Raw genomic sequence first — 23717 nt, forward strand, 5'->3', positions numbered from 1 at the left:
GGCTCCACCGAGCTGTGGCCAGTCTCCTGCAATGATAAACAGCTCAGGATACCCCACCAGCAGAGTCACCCATCGTGGAAGTCTGCCACAGCTAGTTATATGCCAAAGGCCCATCCAAACACTGTGTTCCACATGTGTAAGTAAACTCACCACGAGGAAGGGAAAAGGACTTTGATGGCACCTTGGAGTTACGGCAGGTGCCGAGCACCTCAGACTGTCGTGAGTACAACCCAGGTGCTCCGGGTACCCGTGTTCCCAGCGCTCTGCGTGGGTGCATGACCAAGAGCCACCACGTCCCTCCTGCAAGGTGGGGAGTGCGGGCATGAAGAATGGCATAGGTGTCATTGCCGCGTGGGGACAGCGATGGCAGAGGCTCCTTTCCCCGTTCTCCGACATGCCTACACTCCACAGTTCCACTGCTCCAGCACAAGGTGTCCTCACGCCTGGACCCCACTAGAAGGTACTGGAAAGCTGTCACTCCAAGTCGGTCAAGTGCCCTACAACTACCTTTCACATGTGAAGACGCTAACGGCCCTGAGAGTACGGGACCCACGCCCGGATGCACCCGGAACAAGCATTACGGTGAGGACCCTGGGGCTCGCTGGAGCAGTCCCTCTACTGTGAATGTTTGGAAACTTTCACAAACAAAAGAAAATGACTTAGGCTGTTCCAGTTCAGCTTAAAATCATGTGATGGGGAGCACAAATAGTTCTATTTCCTTCACAAAAATGAAAGGTAAATGCCACAACTCTAGAGGACAGACGACAGGTTTCAAACTAAAGCACACATGTGAGCAGACATGCATGAACCAGACAAGACAAGGTGCGGGCAAGAGCCGGGATAGAGCAACAGCAAAGCATCAAGTAGTGAACTCAGTGTCCCTCCACCCTTCCAAGTCCCACAGGCCAACCTGAAATAAAAGGGCGTTAGGGTATTGAAGTCTTTGTTCTTATTAGGATATCTTTGCGGAAGAAAAGAAAGAGCTTTCAGATGACCACTCTGAGAAAAATGTGAAAACTTTTACTATGAAATTAAGAACAGGCAGCAAAAGCAACCCATTCTGCATTTTTCAAAAGATGCTGGTGGGGGCAGTGCATATCTGCCCCACAGGAATAAAGCAGGGTTACAGAATCAGAGGAGTACAAAGGGACTACAGCAGGTGATGGTCCCATACAGGATTTCACAGGACTGATGCTGACAGTACAACTTACTACAAATCCAAAAAAGCAGTACATACTTCTGAAATAAAAATATACCCGTTGTAAAAGACAACACTCGTGGTGTCAGTGAAACACGTCAGAGCCGCACTTCTCCAGGCTGAGGAGGACATGGCGTCCTACTACGTCCGACTGGATGTCTTCGGTCGGCAGAAAAGCAGACAGACCACTGCATTCACCTGACGCTTTTACTCTGGTCTTTTGTTCATAATGAGACTTGACGGTAACAACCCGGAAGGGAGTCCTGCTCCGTTATCCCGAAGACGTCATTGTCTTTAACATAAAATGTGTACGATTCTTTCTGACACCCCTGGTTCCGCCACCCCCCAAAGCTAATAGTGTACAGAAATAGGAAAGTAAAGACATCACACGGCCTTAGAAAAAGTGTCCTCAACCTGTTTTCTCCACACGTCTTCAGAGTGCGTCTTGACTGGACGGAAGGAATGGCCTCCGTGTCCCTCGCTCATGGGTCTTCAGTCACGTGCGGGGAGGCTTTCATCTCAAATACCAGACCCAAGAAGCATGTGCCTTTTCTAGAACCTGGAAACCTTAATTCAAACGGCAAAATACAACAGTTCTCATTTGCTTTGCAACAATCCCTATACTTCAGAGAGATTCCAAACAAGGGGTTACTCCTCACACAACTTCATGATAACAGGAACATAGAGTACCAGAATATTCTCAGATTTTATTTCAAGGCACTTTCCACAAGAAAGCGTAAAAAGAAGAAATAAACTACCTCTGTAACACATTACATTTTAATAAACAACAGCGAAATCCAAATGAGACGAAGCAGAAAAATCAAATTATACATAATGTTCATTATCTCGAAATGGCTTTAGTTTGCTTGCTGAAAAAACAGAGACTGCAAAAAGGTGGCAAAAAGGAAAAGTCTGAAAAGCCACTCCCTTTGGAGGAAATTTCTAGTCCACTAACAGATCCTGGGAAAAGTAACTAAACCTCTTAAACCAGAGTGAAGAAAAGAATAACAGCTGAATCCTTCGAGTCCACCAACACCAAGCTCACGCTGGTTTTCAGCACTGGCTACGAAGCTACTCACTGAACCGGGAAAGGAAACACCAACGCCGAGTCTTACCGCCACTTCCTGACATGTCATGCACACGACAAAACCCACCCAGGTGCTGGGAGTCTGTGGATAACTCCTGCCAGCGGGGCTCCCCATTACTACACCCCTCACACCCTCTAATTTGGAGAATACGTCCAATTGATCGCATATTGGTTATGCAGGTAAATGGTCTTATGCACACTCACCATACAAGAGAAGTAGGAACATGCTGAATTATCTGGTGCTTTTCAAAGTATCTCTACCTCTCTCCTAAGGTTTTTCTTCCAGCTTCTGCTATATTTAACTATTAATTACCTGAAGATTAAAACTCTCTTTCCCTCTAACTTATTTTTATTCTCAAAACTCAGAGGAAATGATGCTAAAAAAAGGTCACATCTGAAGACGACTAGGGAGACAGTTGAAACACACCACTTTTGGGATAAGGGGAGGACCCCCTTCACCTTCCCCAAATGAACCGGGCAGCACGAAGGGGCAGTCTGGAGGCCACAGTGGTCTGCAGGTGCCACAGCAGTTCACCAGGCTGCTGTGACCGAATGACAGCCACCACCTGGGGAAGGTAAATGCTGCCCACAGCTCCTGCCCATGAACGGCGCCCTCATAGACCCCCAGTGCAGGCAGAGGACAGCCGCACCACAGACACTGCAAGCTAGAGCCTCAGGGTACAGGGAGGACTGGACAAAGACGGCCCCAGGAATCAGAGGCGGGCCACCTGACCTACATGAGTAGCCACAAGCTGCCTAACCTTGCTTGTCAAAGCAAACTGACTCCTCCAAATTCAGCTGCTAGTGGCATTTCTCTCCACCAAGCTCTGGGTACCAGAACACCCTGCCCCAGCACAAGGAATCCGCCGAGGGAGAACTGAGTCACAGCCGCCCTGGCAGCTGGAAGCCCCCACCTGAGGACGTGCAGAAGCCCTCAGAGGCAAGAGGAGCTCCATGCTCTTGGGCACTGTCATCACCACCTCAGGACTCATCCCGAGGGGTTAGTGGTTCTGTAAAGATCCACAAAATCAAGTCCTAGCACCAACGCCCAGTGACACTCTGCCACGAATTCAAACACACGTTTGCACCCCGAATTACAAGGGCACTCGGTCTCACTGGCTGCCACTTCCAAGCTCCCCACTGGGCAGGGGTCACCTGAGGCTGACCACGTACTCCCAGCCAAGGACTCCACCACACCAAGGCACACAGCCGTCAGCACTGGCCCCCCTCCCTCTTGGAAGTCCACTCCAGGCACACAGGGCTGGCAAAGTGCCCTCCAGCTGCAGGCACCAATGTGAGTGCCATCACAACAGGGAAGTCAGCCCCCAAAACAAGAGGTCTGTTTGAGACGACTGAAACTTTTCAGAGGCCATTTTGGTCATTCTTGAAATCAAAGAGAAACCTTTATTTTCATCAAAACTGCCTAGAAGAGATGGTTCATTGATCCACTAGGAAAGTCTCTCACCATGTACAGCACCAAAATATATATTTAAAAAATTAAAAAACACACAGCCCGCCCCTCACACACACATCTCCCCAAAAGCCACACAACGCAGACCAAAAGGGAAAACACATCAAACTCAATACCATCACACAAAACAAGTGTTTGAATTAGGATTTACAAATTTATATAGTCTTTCCTATGAAAAAGCAAAAACCAAGGGGGTAAGGAGAAACTCCCGCGTGAGGGCCTGAGGAGACTCAGAGAAGTGAGGACACGTGCTGTTGCCCACGTGCCCGCAGAGAGCAGAGGGACCGCCAGTGCTGCTCATGTACTTGGTGGAGCCCGAGTGTAGCCGCAGTCCCCAGGAACTCAGCTCTCGACGCAAAGGAACCCTTCAGCAGCCACCACACCGTGCCAGGAGCACAGTGCCAGCCACTGGCACCTCTAGACACGCCGCAGGCAGAGGCGGATCAGACTGCCAGAGACAGTGTCTTCCACTGCGAGTCTTCCAGCGCTTCAAAAGGCCATTTTTCCCTTTAAAAAAGATGCTGGGTCAAAAAAAAGTAAGAGGAGGAAAGAGTTCTCTACTGCAGTAAAAATCTTTTAGTCGCAGACGGGCCAACGAGCCCGCTGGGTGAGGCGCGGCGTCCACCACACAGACTCTACTTGGGCTCCTCAATCACACCTTTGCTGAGGTCTGTCATTTTGGGATATTTTACTTTCTTCTGGTCCAGCTCATTCTGAGCCCAAAGGAGTAGTTTCAGTAATTTTGCCAGCTTGGGTGTTGACTCACGATTTTCATAATCTAGAACAGCCTGGTTAACTTCACTCCACACCTAGAAAATAAATACGTCCAATAAAAACCACCACACATGCAGAGCACCAGCAAAAGAGTCTGTTACAATATGCATTTTATACCTCTCAGAAACCATTTTTACACGAGAAGCTTGTGACTTATTTAAACAAACAAGAAGCCGGAATCCGTGAGGCACTCTGGAGGAGTTGGAACACACACTCCTCGCCCAAAGGAGCTCACGGTCTGGTCGGCGATGCCACATCTGGCCTGGAGGGCAGTTACATGCCAAGAGCCAGGGAGAGAGGAAAGACCAGGGCGAGGGGGATAGGAGGTCCATCCTAGCAAGCCTCAAGGACACCTGGAGTGGACCTTGGGGCCGCACTCCTTCCAGCACAGTGGAGGGCGAGGGAGACAAGGGAGCTGCTTCTGGGAGTCGAGCCATCACGTGGGCCGGAACATAGAAGTAGCAGTGAGGAGAGGAAGCTTCAGAAGCGAATATGGGATTTTAAGTAAAAAACTTAGAACACCTATCTCTAAGAGTCTCCAAATAAACAGGAAGAAGGTTAAGATAAATGAGAAAAATTGGCAAAAAGGCTTGAATATTATAAAGTCAGACATTCTGCTGTTCCTAGTTTAACACAATAAAAGATTAAAAATTAGAGAAGAATTGATGCTGTCACACCATACATGCCCAGAAATGATGTGTCTCTCATTCTACACCACAAATTCACCACACATTGTTTGTTGAAAATTCCATTAAGGGTGAAAAGGAAGATTTTCCTTTCACGGATCTTTACCTTCTGTCTCTGCATCATATTCAGGAGGTCTCCGAAGGGTGACTCTTCAGGGTTATCGAAGGCCAGCAGGGCCAGCGTGCGCTCCATTTCTGTCAGGCACTCTCTGCTCTCCTCGCCTTGCTCCGCCAACTGGGTCTGGGCGAACTCCAGCGCCGCCTCTGTCTCACGCTGGCGGATCAGCTCGATCAGGTGCTGTTGCTAGTCATCGGTAAAGGCAGACAGGCTCACACACCACACACCCAGGCAAGCGATACCCGGCGAGGGGCATTTGTTTCTGTCCATCTTAAAGGACAATTTCCTAGCATCTCTGAGTCATTAAATTTGCATTTTTAAAGCAAGAACTGGCTTCTGAAATACGTTAAGACAACAGCTAACTCAAACCCCTCCCCCACATAAATTAAAACAATATTCTATTAATGCAGATTAGCCTCATTACTTCTGAATCGTTGCAAATAATCTTAACGAGTGTCTACGAACCAGACGCCTCTCAACCGAAACTCACTTGCAGGTGGAAGTACAGATACCGGTTCGTGTCCAGGAGTTCTGGATGGAGGCTGTTGATCAACGCAATAGCCTCCTGAATCTGGCCTTTCAGGATCATCTCACGGATTTTGATTCGCTCGTCAAGTGTTTCTAGATCCACACTAGGTTCGATCCCGGATTCCATTCGAAACTTTTCTGCTGCCTCCTTAAAGCCCTCTGAAAATGAAAACCATCTTCACTGCTTGGAAAGTTAGCAAGACATTAACACAAAGCCTTTTATCTCTAGAAAGCCCGTTTGCCTAGAGTAAGTCCCCTCCAACTTGACCCCAGCTCGTTCTTTGGGATTTGTTATCAACAGCTTTGTGATAAACTAGTCATGCCCGTGAGATACAGAGAATGAGAAGAGTGTACTCATTCCTCTCTACTCCATCCAAACAAACTCTAACCCACCAGCTACAGGGGAGAATGAATGCTAGGAAGCCCAATGTGTTGATGTGGGCTCCTTGAAGAAGGCTGCAATTCCAGGTAGGATGCAGAGAAACTGCAGATCTGGTCTAGGTGAGGCAAGACACACTGGCTATGCCCTCACAGTCGATAGGGACCTGCCACTCCCACTTTTAACGAGTCGACAATTCTCTTCAACATCAAAGCAGCGTTATGTGCCTCTCTCTACACACACACTCACACGCACAGCTATAGGCTGATATTTCCTCATCACCTTTCAAAAAAGGTCTTAACAGAGACTAACTGGGCATCGGGTACTGGGAACTAGTAGGAAGGAGACTTCCACCTTTTGGAAACATCTGGATTCTCTCACCACGTACAGAACTGCCCTTTCCTCTCCCATGTCAAGGAGAACTGAGTATCAGCCAGAGAGCACTTTTCTTTCCTTCCTAGGCTTCTGCCCTTCTCCCTTCCTCTTTTCAGTTGGGCACACCTTCTAGAAACAGTCCAGTATAATCTACCAGACTGGCCAGAAGAGATCAATTATTTGGGCTTTAAATGTACTTCACAACATTCTTAATTATCTTAATTAACTGTAAGAATGTCAGAGGCCAAAAACAGGTTTTTGCCTTAGGTCTCAGAGACCCGGAATAATCTCATCTCCAGAAGAGGATACCTTCCTCACGATCATTTACTAAGTTAGCACCACGTTTGTACAATGCCTGAACACAACGTATCTTTATCATGGAACTTCAGTGGTAAAATTCTGATTGCGTGTACAAAGAGGGAGAATTACCTGTGACCAGGTAGTTCATGATGAGACGGTTCATGTCTGCTCGCTGCACATGTAAGTTATTGAGTTTTTCCATCCACTCATCTTTTGTGATTTCATCGGGTTTTTCTGCGTAACTCATTCTGATTTATTTCTACAGGAAAAAAAATATTTTAAGAATCAGTGAAGAATTCTATGACAATTGTGCTCATTTCAGAAATAATGACATACACAGTGACATACTAAAAAGTAAAAGGGAGTGGGAAGATAATTTAAATCTGGAAAACAGCAAGCGCAAAGGGCCTGAGACCTGAGACCAGAAAGAAGGCTGGGGTGTTTAGAAGGCAGGATGAATGCAAGAAAGAGCCAAGGGTCTCAGAACTAAGAGGTCAAGAGGTTGGCTGGGGTCAGACTGAGTAAGGACTTACAGGCTGAGGGAGGAGTGTAGACAGATTCTCCTCTACGTGCAAAGGGCAGCCGTGAGAGGTATAAGCTAAAGGATTACACACTTGACTTATGTGCTCAAAAGAAGCCTGCAACTGTATACCCACCACACTGACAAAAATTACCAGTGTTAACAGAGATAGGGAGTTCTCTTGAACTCTTTACACTGCTGTCAGAACAGACTGGTGCTGCAAAAACTTTTGGCATTCCTTGTAAAGCCGAACACGTATGCTCCTCACAGCGTAGCAAATCTACTCCTGTTAGATTGAGACCCTCAAAAACTCATCATACATCAAACACAGACAAGACTGTCTAAAGAAACTGTTCAAAATGGCAAAAATGTGGAAGACACCCACCCAGATGTTCATTTAAACAGCAGCATGGACAAGGAACTGTGGTTCACAGAACCAAAATCCCAAGCCCAAAATCCTGGGGCAGATATGTTTCAGAATTCAGAATTCTGCAGCTTGCACAAACACTATATGGCACACTTTACCATACAGTATATGACATCCTCATTGGGGTCTGGGGCAGCACCTATAATCAAATATCATTTCTTCAACGAAATGTACGTGTACTCAAACTGAGCGGAATAGAGACTATTATACAGTCTTTACCAGGTCAGGGTTTACCATCAAATAGGTTAAAAACAAAAACAAAAACCTGTGCTTTTCAGAGCTATTTGGATTTTAGCATTGCTGAGAAGGGATTGTGATCATGTATTCACATAACAGAATTCACTAAAGCAGTTAAAGCAACGCAACCACATGATGACCCTTAGAAACGAGCTGGATCAATCAAGCATGTTGCAGCAGGGGCCCAAGTGTGGTAGACACTTTTGTAAAGAACAAAAACAAGACAAACTACATAATACATGCTTTGGCAATAAATACATATGGGCCAAAACTGTTCTGTTGTTGCTTTAAGTAAGGGCATGAAACACAAAACTAAGGAGGTGTTACTGTGGGAGGAGGGGGAGACAGGTGCCCACCCTGGGAGCACCTGCTGGGTTCCTGAGATGGGTGGTGAGCCCATTGCTGCCCACTTCATTTTCCTCCTCTGACATATACATCATGGATACTACTACATATAGCTAAGTACCTGCTAAACTGCTGAATAAGTAAAAGACGGCAAATGTGGGGTGGTGAGAGCTTAGCAGGAAGACAGGCAAAGAGCCACCCAAACAAGAGAGGGGAGCAGCAGAAGAGCTAGAGACACAGCAGATGGAGATTCTGTGGACACGGAGCAATGGGCCTTGCTGCTGGACTGAATGTGGAGGGATAAAAAAATGGGAAGACCTGAGGGCGATGGATGGGAGGTTTCAAGCTTGAGGTCTTGGAGGATGGAGCCACAGATGAGGGCGAAGGACCGGGAGAGGAACAGGTTTGAGGAGCAAGGCAAGTCTGGGCTATTACACATGCAGCTGGAGAAGTCAAGCAGGCACCTGGATTACAGGTCCCGAGCTCAGTGCTGGAAACATTAATTAGGGCAACATCTGCCAAAAAATGATAGGGAAAGCCAAGAGCTGGGCAAAGATCACCAAGGGAAATAGTGTGGGCAGGGAAGCAAAGGGGCACAAGACAAAGTCCTCAGGTACTTGGAGGACCCGCGACCTTAGAGATCAGCCCAGGGGGAGGCGCAGCAGAAGAAAACTCGCAGGGCAGGCAAAACCAAGAGACGCTGTCCCACACAAAATACCCATTTCTCTGCTGCGGCCCACTGCACCACTCATTCAGGCCCTATTCTGATTCCCAGATAACAATTCAAGGTAACCGAGAACTAAGAAGGCACCTTCTCTCAGCGTCCACTGTAACCAGCAATCACCCCAGTACCACTCCCTGGCGTGGAGAGCGACTTTGCAAAGCAACCCCTTTGGAGAACTGGCCCGTTCTGTTTTGCGCAGGAAAAACTCGGCTGTTAAATATTCAATGTTTGATTCAAATCAAACATCCCAATTCTGAAGTCACGCAACCAGCCATGCACGTCCTGGCGAGCGCAGTCCCTGCTGAAGGGATTCTGCGATAACCTCGTTCTCTTCGCAGTCACACATGTGCGACATCTCCAGTAACCACCGCCATTCCGGCTGGCGGCCCTTCCCAGCGCCGAACCTCCACTTGAACGCCCTCCCTCTGAGACCACACCGAGCCAAGCGCCCGCTCCACCGGCATGGCCCACCGCGACCGAGGAGAAACGGCAGTCTGACTTCAGGTCCGGAGAACGCCGCCTCCCCCGGGAACTCGCCCGATTCTGACACCTGCGGGGACCTGTGACCCCGTAAGGCCCGAGCGCGGTCCAGCGGCCTCGGGGGAAAGCCCCGGCGGCGCGGGGACCCTGGCCCGGCCCCTCCCGCGTCTCCTCCCCGGCCCCCGCCCCGGTCTCCTCCCGCCCGGGTCTCCTCCCCCGGCCGCCGCGCTCCCGCCGAGACGCTCGGCCCGGCCGCCTGGGCCCGCCGCGGCCATCTTACCGTGCAGATCCCGCCGCCCGCGCTTCGCGGTCCCCACGGCCGCTCGGGAGACCAGGCGGGCGGGGAGGGCGGCGGCGGCGCCGGGGACGGGGAGGCGGAGGCGGGGGCTGCGGCGGAGGCGGGGGCGGGGAACCGGAGGCCAGACGCACCGGCGGCCGCCCCCTCAGCCACTTCTCGCGAGATCGCGAGATCGCAAGCCGGCAGCCAATCAAGTGTTCCCGCGAGAGGGCGGGGCGCTGCGGCCGCCCGGAAGCGCGGATCTCCAGCTTCCGCCCTTGCGCAGAACACCCCTCGCAGCACCCTCGCTCTACGGATTGGCGCGAGAGTCAAAAGGCGTCGGCCGCCTCTGGGCAAGATGGCTGCCGTCGAAGTGTCGTGGTGGGGGAACTTCGCGCCGGGACGGCGACGTCTAGACTGAGTCGGAGGCGAAGGTCCCAGCGTCTCTTTCGTCGTTTGTGAGCCCGGAGGGCAGGGGGTAGGGGCGGGGGACAGGTGCCGGTGCTTCGTGCCGCCCCGAGGCGGGGTACCCCCGACCAGGCGCCTGCCTTCGCACAGGCCTGGGAGGAGCCGCCCGAGCGCGGCCGGCGGGAGCGCTGCGTTCTGTCTGTTGAGGCGGGTCCGGGGGTTGCCCGACCGTGTCGGTGAGCGCGCGCTCGCCCGCCGTCAAATGAGTCGACAAACAGGCCCGCCCTCAGGGAGCCTCCCTCTCGGGGACCGGTGGTCCCTGCGGCCCGGTGGTCCTCCCCGCCCGGGGCCCGGTGGTCCCAAAGCCTCGCTCAGGTTGGGCAGGGGCTGCAGGCGTGTGCGACGAGAGCCCCGAGGTGCCGCGGCCGCTGCCCGGCGCCTGGACAGTCTCCCTGTGCCGGAGCCGGGTTCTGGGGGACGCAGAGACGCAGAAATACACGTTTGCGCGTTTGTTTGCTTATTATTGTCAGTCTGTTCAAGAAGAACGCAGACTCCGTCAGAGCAAGGTTTTCCCACTGCGGGAGGGTAACGTTAAAGATAGAGCGCTTCAGGAAGGAAATTGAAGGGGCAGCCTCTTATTTCATCCGATGAAATCCGACGTCTTCCTGAATTCGAACTCAGGAGTTAGATGGTTTCGTGTGATTGCTCAAAAGTGAACTAACGCGCAAGTGTTGGCGGACTTCTCCCAGAGAGTGAGTCCAATTTGCCAAATAGGTTTGACGGTGACTACTGGTTATGGACATTTTCCGTTATTGGAATGAGCTAAATCTGCACGTGCAAAGCTTTGACACAAATCCGGTATTTAAAACGCAGGTGCAGCAGCTGTCCGTAATCACGTTCTTTGCAGCTACTTAACTCTGCAAACACATTTGGATGTCAGCTTCATAGTGTGCTAGGGGGTGCAGAGTTTCAGAATTCTTTTCAAGGGTACACAGGCAAAAAGCTTGCATGCCAGTCCTCTAAGGAGATAGAATATTCCAGTCCAGGGAGGCTTCAGCTGCGCCTTCTCTGCGGGTCATAGGTTAACGGCCCCTCCCCCCAGCAGCCAGCCAGTTCCCGAGTCTTGCAGATTCTACCTCCTCCATTCTGTCTAGAGACTGGCTGACTTTTTTTTTTTTTTTTTTTTTTTGGTGAGGGAGATTAGCTTTGAGCTAATATCCGTTACCAATCCTCTTTTTGCTCAGGAAGAGTGGCCCTGAGCTAACATCTGTGCCCATTTTATACGTGGGTTGCCTGCCACAGCATGGCTTGATGAGCGGTGTGTAGGTCCCACCCAGGATCCGAACCTGCAAATCCCAGTCTGCTGGAGTGGAGTGCACAAATTTAACCACTGCACTACTGAGCTGGCCCCAACTGGCTGCTTTTTATTGTTGCCAGCCTCTCCCCCGGAACATTTAGGCTATCCGCTCTGCTTCTTGGATTGCCCTACCAGTAGTCCTGCCAGCTCCTTTCTGAAACCCATGCAGCAGGCAGGGTGATCTCTCCTTGTACTCCTCACACACTTCCTGGACTCCCCAGCTGCCTGTGCAAGGTGAGCACAGCTAAAAGCAGCACCACTCCTGCCTTTTCCCTCTCCACTCCAGCCATCTCAAGCTGTTTGAGGTTCTCTCCACTCACTAGGCTCTCTCACCTCTGGGCTCTCACATAAGACACTTGCCTAGGCTGACTTCTCAGAGTGGGAAGACTCCCTAAACAAAGCTGGATGTAGTGCCTCTCCTGTGTGCTCACGTGATGTCCTGGGTTATTCCTCTGTAGCATTCGGCACACTGATCTAGATCACTGATGCCTCCTGGGATGTCACGATTCACCACAAACGTGAGCTTCACACAAGCTGAAGCATCTAGTACATGGTAGGAGTCCGTAAACATTTGTTGAGAATGTGAAGGAATAAGCGAGTGAGTGATGATGAAGACCTTAGCTAGAAGCAGTCTCAGCGGAAACGGACAAAGGGAGGGAACACTTTCAGTCCTTGGTGACAGTTTGTGGAGCTACGGGAGAGGAAAAGTTTAGAGTGACGCTTCGATGTGGATCCTGGTTGATGAGGTCACTGGTGGTGGCACCAACTGAGGAATAACCATCATGATGAGGAATGCGACAGCAGGAGAGGAAGGAAACATGATGAGTTCAGTGTGGACCTTGTTTAGTTTGAGGTGCCCGTGGGACACATCTAAAGCTCAAGGGAAAGATGAGGGTTTTGTGGTGACACTGCGTGAGAGGGTTGATAAACGTATTCAGAGAAAGTCCATGGAGAGGAGGAGTGGATGAAGTCCAGAATCCAGGAGGACAGCAACATGTCGCCATTAGCCAAAGAAGCTGTCTGCTGAGGCAACAGGGAAGAAACAGCCAGGGGCTTCGCAGGCTCTCCCAAAGCTGTGGGGCAGAGTTTCTAGAGGGGATTAGCATGTCAAATGCTGCAGGGTGGGCCAGTGTGACATTCACCATAAACTGTCCATTTGAGTGCTTGGTGACAGAGCAAGTTCAGTGACAAGGTGGGAATGGAGAACAGGAGTTGAGAGGTGAATGGGGGTGAGGTGAAGACAGCTCCTGTGTTGACCACTTTCAGAAGTGATTTGGGCCATGCGGCAGACGTGGAGAGAAGTGAGCACGTGGAATTGATCACATTAAACACTAAAGCAGTGGGATTTGGTGACTCAGGGGGAGGGAGGCAGGCCTGTCAAGGAGAATCTCCGGGCTTCTGGCTTGTGCATTAATTTTTTTTTTTTTTTTAATTTTTTCCCCCCAAAGCCCCAGTAGATAGTTGTATGTCATAGCTGCACATCCTTCTAGTTGCTGTATGTGGGACGCGGCCTCAGCATGGCGGGACAAGCGGTGCGTCGGTGTGCGCCTGGGATCGAACCCAGGCCGTCAGCAGCGGAGAGCACTCACTTAACCGCTAAGCCACGGGGCCGGCCCTGGCTTGTGCATTTAAGTTATGGGGTGGGACCATCACTGAATAGGGACGCCAAGAAAGGGCCTGGATTGGTGGGGAGGCTCAGCAAGTCATGAGCTCGTTTTGCATGCATTAGGTTTTGAGGTGCATTTGGGGCATCAAGTAGAGATGTTAGGGGAACAGGTGAGTAGATGAACCCAGATCCGGGCCAAGGTAAAGGCAAGCACAGCCAGGTGTGCATGAGGTCCCCTACGGAGAGTCTATGGAGTGAGGATAAAGGTGAGCTGCAGCTCACCAGCCTGCAGTGAGGAGTCTGAGGGTGTGAGGGAGCAGGAAGGAGGTGGGTGGATTCTAGGCCACATTGGCCACCGTCTGGGGCAGTGACCAGGTTGACCATGATTTCAGCCCAGTGGGATCATTAACTGGCTGTGCTTCCTGGTAGCAAAGGGGGCCTTTGGTGGGTGGCGCAGCCAGGTGGCCAGAGCTTCCACTGTTCTCCAAGCTCAGGTGGAGAGTTTTGTGTGGACAGATTAGCAGTTCTGTAAAGAGAGGAGTTAAGGGTTTATTTCTTAAAAGAACATTAAAGAGTTTTAAAAAGGGAAAAGTATTTTGAGAATAAAATACACAGTGCTTCCTTTACTCAACTCCTAGACCGTTCAAAAACCAGGATATCAGCCATGTTTTGCAGAACCACAGTACTTTAGTGGGTGTTTTTGTCTTACTCTCAAAACCCAAAAGCATACAATCAAACCCCTACACCCTGGAGCCCCTGCTTTCAAAGAGATTTGGCAAAAACAAACTTGATTGTTCAGGATAATGTATAAACAAATTGGTTGTTGCTGCTCAGAAGCATTGCCACAAGCAGGCAGTAAACACCAGGGAGTCAATTTCCACAGGCTTAGCTTTTCACAGTGTTGTAAGTTTCCTCAGGGAGATGTTGAAAGGAAGTAAGGAAGAATTTTATTACTATGTAGTTCTGCTGCACATATTCAGATGCCATGCGTCTTAGCTGAACTAAGACCCTGTGAAGCATGTCATGGGGTTGTTTGATATGGTCACCCTCCCTCTCTATCTTTGCCTGATTGAATTTCCCCTTCTAGATCATACACTAAATCAGAAAGCCTGGTAATATCAGATGTTTCTTTGGATGGTAAAAGTAAGAGTAATATTTTTCTTGATCTTTTTTTTTTTTTTAAACTTTAACTCCTGCTGAGGTTGTACCATAAACTGTGTCTAGCATCGAGGTCCCTGAAACAAATGAGTGGTGTGGGGGCCGCCAGCAGGAGGGCATGGGCAGCCCGCTGGAGTGGCCATTGTTTAATTTGCCAGGTCGGGGACTGTTCTTAGACCATTCCTATTGAATTAGACTTTGCCCTTCAGACCTGGCTGGTCAACGGTTTGACATACATATATTGATTTGGGATTTGACCTTTCTTTTTTTTAATTTAAATAAAAATTTAAATAGATATACACACATGTATATATAAAAATACATATATATGTGCATCGCTGTATCTGTGTATGGTTTAAGGATTTTTTTTGCGTGAGGCCAGCTGTTATGATCAGATGTCTAATTGGGAAGTAGAAGCACTGAATGAAGATGAGACTTTTTCTGTCGATGGCCACGTTTTCCTTTTTTAAAACACTTGCAAAATTTTTGTTTTTTGCTTTTTGACTTTAAAGTCCTCTTACATTTACTCCCTAAATGCTTACTTTCCATCGGAGCAAGAGGAACTTTTGTATGTCTGACAGACTCCTAAGAGTGTTCATTTCTCTGCACAACCATAAAAGGCAACATTCTTGGCCTCCCACCTTCTGTAGACAGATTTGGGAGATCTTACTTTTCTTTGGGTTTCTAAATTTTAGAAGCAGTTTGTTCAATTTGGAACTGAAAAATCTTCTGGTATTGGAAGGGTAATTTATGGGTATTGATTTTGTTGAAATTCAGAATAAAACCTTTTGGGTATCCTTTTGAAATCCCTAGTAGCTCAGCCTCTGTTATTCTTGTTGGTATTTCCTTCAAATACACTCTTTCTCACTTTCACCATTTTGTTTTTGTGAGCCACGCAAGAGCAGGAATTAATTTATACAGTATTTCTATTCTGGGCAAATCCAGAAAGCCGCTGTTAGACCTGACTTTTAAACAGTCTTTTTCACTTTTTAAGTATTTTCATCTCGGAAAAAAATAATCTCTTCAAGTGTAGGCTGTCTGGTTGTAGCTGCACCCTCCCCGATGCCCCGCACGCCAGAGGCCTGGTGCCCGGCCCTGGCCCTGGCACTTGTTTTAGGTTGACCATCCTCTCACCTCATGGAGGTTCCACAGCTTTCTCTTCGTGCTCACCAGCAGGTTTAGGGATTCAGGGAAGGTCTATGGGCTTGTCTTCCCTTTTCTTTGATGCATACTTAGCGGCATGATTAGCCTAGAAGGCTAAATGGCCCAATTGAGCACAACTGCTTTACTCTTAAACTGCTTTTCTGTCAAGATCTGTGAAAGGCATTGATTTTTCTGGCATCTTTATTTGGTGTTTTCCTTTAGAGACTGTTAAGAGATGAAACCAACCAGAAAGGAAATACGATTTTTATGCCTTATACTTATTAAAATATTAATTTCTTCTGAAGTTGACTTTATTTCCTTCTCACTGAATTCAAAGGGGAACTTAGACGTCTCAGAGTAACAGGAACCATCCTAGAAGGTAGGAGTAACAAGCATTGTTCTATCTGAATGTGTTCACTCTCATTTAGATGACAAAGCTAGGACTTTATTATAGCAGGAGAGAGAAAAATGCTTGGACTTACTTTTTCTAAGGATCTCTGGAAAAGGGTAGAACTGAGAAGAACACATCTAGATTCAGCGCCCTGTCTCTTCTGCAGTTCTTTGTACCTAGTGTTAGGTCATTGTCCTAAGGCCACAGCCACCTTGTCTGGAGCCACTTCCAGAGGCTGAAGTGACCCAAGAGCTGTCGCTTGTTGCTTTTCTAATTAAGTTAGTCATGGGGGCGGTTTCCAGCGTTGTTCGAATGACAGGACACCATCCTGATGCCCGCTAGACATTCAGTGTAGAAAGATTATGTGACAGCATTAATGGGAGTAATTCCTTTCCCACCTTATTCCGTTTCCTAGTCTTTCACCTTTATTTCTTCTTTTCCCTAAAAGTCAGAAGATTGCTATGATTCTCATTTGCACTTTGAATTTGTAGCTCTGTCACCTTCCACAGCTGACATTCTGTAGGTCTTCAGGATGGGACACAAAGTTTAACTCCTAATCCTAACTTTTTCCTCGCCTTGTGTTTTGTCTCCTGGCCCTTTTCCATGCTGGCAGCCCCCCTTGACTTACCCCCAACCCTTGCCACCACAGCACTCTGCTTCTGAGACAGTCAGTCGCCTCAGAACAGCATCCAGCCAGATTCTTGTGGTCAGTGAAGTGGCCTGTTCTGATGGGGATGCACAAATGCAGGATCTGCGACGCTAGACAGCCTGCTGTTGTCCTGACAGGAGAGCCAAAGCCTAGTGCGGGGTTTGCTTTGGGAGAGGAGTAGCCAGTTTGATTGTGAGATGATGGGACCCTGCAAGTGGATTTATCTAAGTTAGCTGTTCAAGTTAGCTGGCCTTATACAATGTAAAAGTCATGAAAATTCATCAGTTTCTCAAGTAAAAAAAATGCAGTGGTTGCAGCTTTTGTTAGCAATAAGAAAAGTACTAGATTTGTCTGTTCCTGGGAATCTACGTTCTATCCCCAGGGAATGGTGGGGTGTATTTTGTAATAACCTTTTCATTCACTTATTTAATTCTACAAAGGGTTAAGAGCACAGCGTCTAGGTGCCAGGCATCCTGCACCCGGGACCAGAATAGGGTGAGAAGCAAAACGGGGAGACACTTGTTAGTGAGAGGGGTGGGCCCAGCCTCGGGGCAGCCCCTGGATGACTGGGCAATATGCACGTAGTCTGCCAGAATGTGCCACATGCTGTCTGTCCACCGAGCCTGGGGCCTGGCGAGTGTGAGGTCTGAGTCCTGCAGTCTGTGACCTCTGCATCAAAGGGCACTGACAGCGGTGGCCATTCTGGAAAAATCTTTCGGGTTTTCCTCCAGACTAAGGCCAGGGAGGAGAAGAGGGTCTGACCTTGTCCTTTCTACCCCCCTCCCCCCACCCTTCCTCCCCTCTCCCACCACGGAGCCTCCCTTCTGCCCCAGGCCTGGGCCAAACTCCAGCGCAGGGCCGCCTGGGATCCTGCCCAGGGTCGGATGGGGATCGGAGGTGGCGGGGCTGAGGGGCCGGGCAGTGAGCCCTACCGGTGGCCCAGACCCTTGAGCCACTTCCAGGGCGGCTGGCCCATGGAGAGGGCATCGGGCTGCTCTGTGTCTGAGTTCCAAGTGAGAGTAACAATAAAAGTACTTGCTGCTGCCTCACCTGCTTTTAAATTGTCCTTGGAAAGGGCGGACCTCAGAGGGCCCACACAAGGTGCACTTTGCCTCTGGTGATGGCACTTGACCCCAAGGAGAGGCGCACTGTACTTTAGGATTTTCATTTGGGATCAGGGTATTCTGCTCAGCACCCTGCTTTCCAATGGGCTTTAATTCAGGGGTGAGCAGAGGCTGGACACCAGGAAGCAGTTTTTGTAAAGGATTGCTGAGTTTTCTGGACTGTGCTTTTCTGCTTTGATAAACTTCCTTGAGCTTTCTGTGGGGTGGGGGTGGCAGGACCTGGCATCTATGTGTGTTGGTGATTCACCAATCATATTCTTGTCACGAAGACTCTGAAACCCGCTTGAGGCATGGAAGCCTAGTAAACTTCCTGCTGCCCCTCCCACCCTCTGAGCCACTCCTGTTGTCAGTTCACAGGACTTTGGGACTTTTGTTTGTGCCTTGGGGGTATTTAAGGGAAGAATTTGAGAAGACTGGAGACCTTTTTTTACATTTATTTCATCCTATGGGTTTAGCTATTAAAGCAAGTTTGTTAGGAGGGAGTATTCCTTTGCTAGTAGAGTTCAACTAAAAAATACCCAATCTACAATTCCAGAAATGCCTTTTTCACCAGCGAGGAGCAGCTCCCATGAGGAGTGACAACAGGTAAACTGGAATTACCTGAAGAGGTTGCAGGGAGAGGGCCTGGCTCCTCCCCAGGGTGGCAGGTGCCCGGGAGCCCACAGGCCTGAGTTAGAGCTCCTGCTGGGAGAGATTCAAAGGGGAGGCTCAGTTCCATGGGGCCTTGAGTGGTTTCCTTTCCTGTCGCTGTGTAGGAGGCATCCTGAGGATCACCGAGGAGGACTAGTGATAACGGGTGGGGGCTTCCTGCTCTTGATCGCTGGTTTTCCCTTCTGACCATTTCTCATGCTTCCTCCTCCTATTCCACGGTCTGCCCAAGCCTTAGTGCCTTTCATCCCTTCCAGCCGCTGGCCTGGAACTGCACCCCAGTGTTAAAATCTCACCTTGCAGAAAGACGTGGCTGCTGGTTTTGCTTTTTTTAAAGACCCTCAGGTAAAGAGGTTGGGTGGGGTTTCCCATCCAGCTCTCATTTAGGAAGCCCTTTGTAGGGAGGCCTCATGTGATCCTCCCTGGAGTCACACGCAACATGTGTGTCCCGTTTTTACAGACACCTTGCCCAAGATCACACTGCTTGTTCAAGCTGGTTTCAACTCGATCTGTCTGGTCTCTAAACTTCCCACTACACTTAACCTGGGGGCAAACCTGAAGAAACAATCAAGAAGGAAGAGTGTAGAGCCCATCCCTGCAAGATTCCATGAAGGTGGTCCTAAGGGAACTGTGCCAGCAGAAACAAGCTGTGTTTTATTCCTTTGGAGAAAACTGACTTGTGTCTCTGAAACTGGCAGGTCATGTGACCTTTAGAGATGTTTATCAAAAAGCACGCCTGCCTCCAGGCCCCTGGTTCTCGGCAGGGAAGCATCAAGGGGGGCCTCTGCTTCACTGCACACAGGGCAGCTTTCCACTTCTCACCAGGCCTAAAACAAAGGCCAAGGGGTCCTGCATCTAAGGAGGGAGGAAGAGGGCTGTGGAGGAAGTAATGGGGACCAAGGAGCTGCTGCCCGCAGGTCAAGTGTCCAGTGTCCACGGTGCCTCCAGGCAGCAGCTGTTTCCCTCCGAGGTCTGTTGGCCGAGTATCTGGGGAGGGCAGGTGAGGAGTGTCACTAGACAGCACTGGGAAGAAACTGCAGCTGGAGGGTTGCGCAACCGCCAGCACCCCTCTCCCTTTGCCGACAGTAACTGGCTTCTCCCCGCTGCGCTGCGGGGCGCGGGGGTGCGGGCTGAGCGCGGGAGAAACAAAACGAGTCCGGGGGGAAAGGAGCGCTGCGGCCTGCTGCTTGATCCTCGTCCCCGCCCCCTCCGCCACAAGGAGACTCAGGCCATGGTGCGCTGCCTGGGGTGGCCGGTCTTCAGGGCCCCGCAGCCTGGGATCCCTGCCGCTTCCGCCCCGGCTTTGGCCCTTGGGCTCGGGGAACCGGGTGGCGCGCAGAGCGCATGCGCGCGGGGCGGGGCCTGGCCATCTCCCTCCGCCTGCCACTCAGGGGCGCTGCTCGGAGCGCGGGCGACCCCTCTAGCCCCTCTGCGTCTCGGTGGCCAGCGTCGTGCCTCCGCTCAGAGCGCAGGCGGCCCCTCTAGCCTCCGCATCTCGGTGGCCGGCGCCGACCCCACCCGCCCGCCCACTGCGCGGCGCTCGGAGGAAATGGCTGCGAGACCCTAGAGGCCTGCGGCCCGCGGTGAGTGGCGGCCGGGGCTGGCCGCTGCGGGCCGCACTCGGTGGCGGGCGGGCGGCGGCAGCGGCGGCGCCCCAGCCCGGCCCGCGCAGAGCCGCGGCGTCCGTGCTGGGCCGCGCTCCCGCCGAGAAGAGAAGATGGCGGCCGCGGGGACGGAGGGACGGACGGGCGGCGGGCGGGCCGGGGGTGAGGGGCGGCGGGGGCAGGGGGGCCGCGCCTGGGTGACGCGCGGCGAGGGGCCTGGGGGTGGGCTCCGCGCGTGGGCACTGCTTGGGGCTTGGTCAGCCCGCGAGGGGTGTTGACTCGGTGGTTTGTTCACAGTGTGATCTGACTGAGAGGAATAAAAGCAAGTGTTGCCCAATCAGCAGTGCAGGAGGCGGGCTGGTCCGAGAGGAGGGAAAGTGCGCTTTCCTGGAAGTTCTCGGGCTAGCTGCCTCACGCGTAGGAATGATTGTATTTCCAGTAACTGTGTAGCCGGTAGGATTGAATTCTGTTTTTCTAGGCTGGTTAGTTCCTCTAGACATTCTTGAAGGATCATGAGGTTTCATCCTAGGATCCTGTTTTAAAGTGTGGGTTCTGTTCGCTTTCATTTAACTTGGTTTTGATTTCTATCGGACTGCGAGGGTAGTCCGTTAACATTACGCTAGTTGTGTGGTATTCGGCTCTATGGAAAGCAAAGAAGAATTTCAGAGAATCGGTTTCACTTTCTTAAAGAATATATATTTAGCCGTAAAATACTAGTTTTTTATTGCGTGACTTGCCAATTTGATGTAAATTGTGTCACATCTTACTCTCAGGTGTGCCTCTGGCCGTCCCCTTTCTGTCTCTCAGGTCTTTGACGTTCAGCTCCCCGTTTGCTTTCTTTGTTTCTGTTGCTCCTAGGCCAGGTTGTGAGACACTGGAGGTCAGGACCAGGTTTTCTCCTTTAAGTCTAGCATCTCCAAAATGAGCTGAGTTGGGGCCTTAGGTAACAACAGTGCATGAGTTGAGTTGAAGGTCCTCTTCAATTCGTACTTTAGCCGTAGATAACGGTATCCCTATCATTTGCACACTGATAGGATGAGATTTGAGCCTAATATGCCTGGGTGTTTTGCAGAAGGAAAAGGTGGATTATAAGATTTTTTCAGTATATTCACATAACCTCATTGTACCTGTAGATTGGTGCCGGGGGGGAAGTTGCCTTGGATTGGCACCGGTAACAGCTCTCGGTGGGCACTCCACCAAGGTGGAGCCTGTTCTGAGCAGTTGATGAGTGCTAAGTCGTTTAATGAGTAGAGTGCTTTTGTACGCGTTCTGACCTCCAGGAAGCTGAAGCATGGGGAAGGGACTTGCCTGAGATGGTGCATGGAGCTGGGTTCTAACCGGGCTGTTGGGTCCACCCCAGACAAATGTTCCATGGTTTCCCCAGAGCCATGTAGGCCCTGGCTGAAATATACATGCAAGGAACGTGCTGTGGCTGTGCATTTTAAGGCTGTAAGATCCGTGACCTTTAGAACGATTCCTCGCTTTGTTTGGCGAATATTTATTGCATTTGTGTGCTAAGCACCCTGACTATAGCGGCGACCAGAAAGATGGCCTTCCCAGTCCTAGAGACAAGTGTAGCGGGGACTTGTGAGGGCATCCTGGCTCCCTCACTGAAATCCGGTGTTGCCAGCCATGTACCCTGGAGCCCTTAGTGACACTTGGGGTTGGTGTATACATATATATGTCTCTGTGACTAGTTCACAATGTTCCCATTTTAAACACGGCATAGACATCTCAGAAGTGTCACTTGAGAGACACAGACCCAGCCGTGTTGGAAACTTTCTGCCTAAGGCATTTCCTAAGTGCTGTCTGTATCCTCCTTGCCTGTGTTCTTGCACAGTTATTTTAACAGTGAGTTTAGGAATAACATGTCTCTTTAATTTACTTTTGATTTTCTGCCTAGTGCTGTCCCTTAGTATTTGATTAAATTCAGGTTATTGCAAGCAAAGTGAGTTCTGTTGTGGTAAGAAGAAAATGCAAAAATAAGAAATTGTGTAGTTGCTGCTCCCATCTGCTCCTTCCTGTCTGCTAGTACCCGTGGTTACCGGGTTCTTGCCTGGCACACAGTGCTGCTCACAGTGTGCATGCGTGTGTGAGATCACAATGGCTTGTTGAGAAAGTGTGTCTATGGGGCTTAGAGATGGGCACCCTTAGTGCTTCAGGTGGGCCTTGGGGTGGGTGGGGTTGTCTTCATATGGGGGCTTTGGCTCTCATTTTCTTTTGGTGGTGGAGTTTGTGAGTCCTGTTGACACTGTAAGTCTTGCTACCACCATAGGTGTCTAAGTCACTGCGAGTGTGTTCCTGAGCAGCCCAGGGACTGGTTCTTTTTAGTTAAGTGTTTGCGAGATGTTCCAGGTCCTGATTGTTTTATACTTCTATCAACACGATATGTTTTACCTTTTTTATACTCTTGGTCCGTGATACCAAGTGATTTCCATTTGGCTCTTGCAGACCAAGATTGAATGTGTTTACAGGCTAGCTCACCGTTGTCTCTGGGTCTGTGCAGTGTGGTGTGTCCAATAGAGACCTGATTCTCGTGCCTGGTGTACTCAGGAAGTCCATTAAGAAAGCTTTCCCTAAGTGGAGTCTCCCGTTTGCATTTCTTCTTCTTTAAATGATGGGGTCTGTTACAGTGGATATCTGATATTATCCTCTTTATGGCCATTATCACGTGATATGTGTGACTGCCGTAACAAAGGCTCTGTGATTAACAGTTAAAGGAAACCTACTAATCTACGCATCGTAGGTGGGGAGAGGAGATCAGCAGCAGTCTGAATTGAGCTCACTTGGTCTCAGTGCCCACACTTCCTCCACAGTAGTCTCTTGCTTAGGCCTTCTTTTATTTCTTGAGTAGTACTTTTTGAGGGCAAGTTGTTATATGAAGTTGAATAGGTAATTCCACGTATTTTAATAAGAATTCTTGTAGCAATGACTATAAAATGTTCTTAATCAGTAGGTGGTGATTATCTTGTGTGTAATTTGTAAAGCAGATATTTCTCTCTGGGTATCAAACTTAGGTGCTGTGGTTTTGTTTTCATATACTAATACAGACACTTTAGTGGTATTTAATACACCTTTATAAGAAGGTACATGAGGGATTTTTCCCTAATGTAAAGGTGGCTTTACTGTGTTTGGGTTCCAGAAATAAATACGTATATAGAAAATTAAAACGATATAAAAAATATAAAGAAGATAGCAAAAACACCAGAAATGGCACCATCCAGAAGCCCATGTTACAGCTGTTCACGTATTCGTGAACTTGGATGTGTGCGTGTGGTGGGATGTGTTCAGGGAATGTGGCCACTGTGCAGGGCTGGCTTGTGACCTGCCTCTTGACTCACGTGTGTGGGCCTCTTTCCATGGCACTGGCCATAGGGGTCATCATCCTTTAATTGCAGTATTAAAGAATTCCGTTATATGGATGTTTCTTGATTTTTCAAACCAATTTCCTGACGATGGACATCAGTTGGTGTTCTTTTGTAAAAGAGCCTGCCTAGGAGCCAGCCCTGATAGCCTAGCAGTTCAAGTTCAGCACGCTCTGCTTCGGCGGCCTGGGTTTGGTTCCCAGGCACAGAACCACACCACTCATCTGTCAGTAGCCATGCTATGGTGGCAGCTCACATAGAAAAATTAGAAGGACCTATAACTAGAATATACAACTATGTACTGGGACTTTTGGGAGGGAAAAAAAGAGAAAGAGAGA

At 49.7% G+C, this 23717-nt stretch overlaps 2 protein-coding genes across 9 annotated transcripts in view; one reads left to right on the top strand and one right to left on the bottom strand.

Annotated features, from left to right (window-relative positions):
• Positions 1 to 998: 998 nt before the first annotated feature.
• GID8 (GID complex subunit 8 homolog) lies at positions 999 to 10093 on the bottom strand. 2 transcript variants are annotated; one of them, XM_004430205.3, is made up of 5 exons: positions 9930 to 10093; positions 7046 to 7175; positions 5825 to 6021; positions 5323 to 5520; positions 999 to 4565 (listed from the first exon to the last, which is right to left on the bottom strand). In XM_004430205.3, the coding sequence occupies exons 2-5, from the start codon at positions 7161 to 7163 to the stop codon at positions 4392 to 4394; spliced, it is 687 nt and encodes a 228-aa protein (XP_004430262.1). In that variant the 5' UTR covers positions 7164 to 7175; positions 9930 to 10093; the 3' UTR covers positions 999 to 4391. The 2 variants fall into 2 exon arrangements, with proteins under 2 accessions (XP_004430262.1, XP_087301130.1); XM_087445004.1 differs by lacking the exon at positions 9930 to 10093 and adding an exon at positions 9257 to 9503.
• DIDO1 (death inducer-obliterator 1) overlaps positions 9581 to 23717 on the top strand; it is a 58280-nt gene continuing 44143 nt past the window's right edge. For 3 of the 7 annotated variants that reach the window (XM_087445000.1, XM_087444995.1, XM_087445001.1), the window contains exon 1: positions 10236 to 10360. The gene's annotated coding sequence lies outside the window, so the exon portion shown is untranslated. Of the gene's footprint in view, positions 9674 to 10234; positions 10385 to 10424; positions 19994 to 23717 lie in introns of those variants that run through there. The other 4 variants (XM_087444999.1, XM_087445003.1, XM_087444998.1 and 1 more) reach the window with 4 other exon arrangements.

Source organism: Ceratotherium simum, chromosome 21 (genome assembly GCF_057802395.1).
Source record: "Ceratotherium simum simum isolate JZ-2026a chromosome 21, ASM5780239v1, whole genome shotgun sequence".
Taxonomy (NCBI): domain Eukaryota; kingdom Metazoa; phylum Chordata; class Mammalia; order Perissodactyla; family Rhinocerotidae; genus Ceratotherium; species Ceratotherium simum.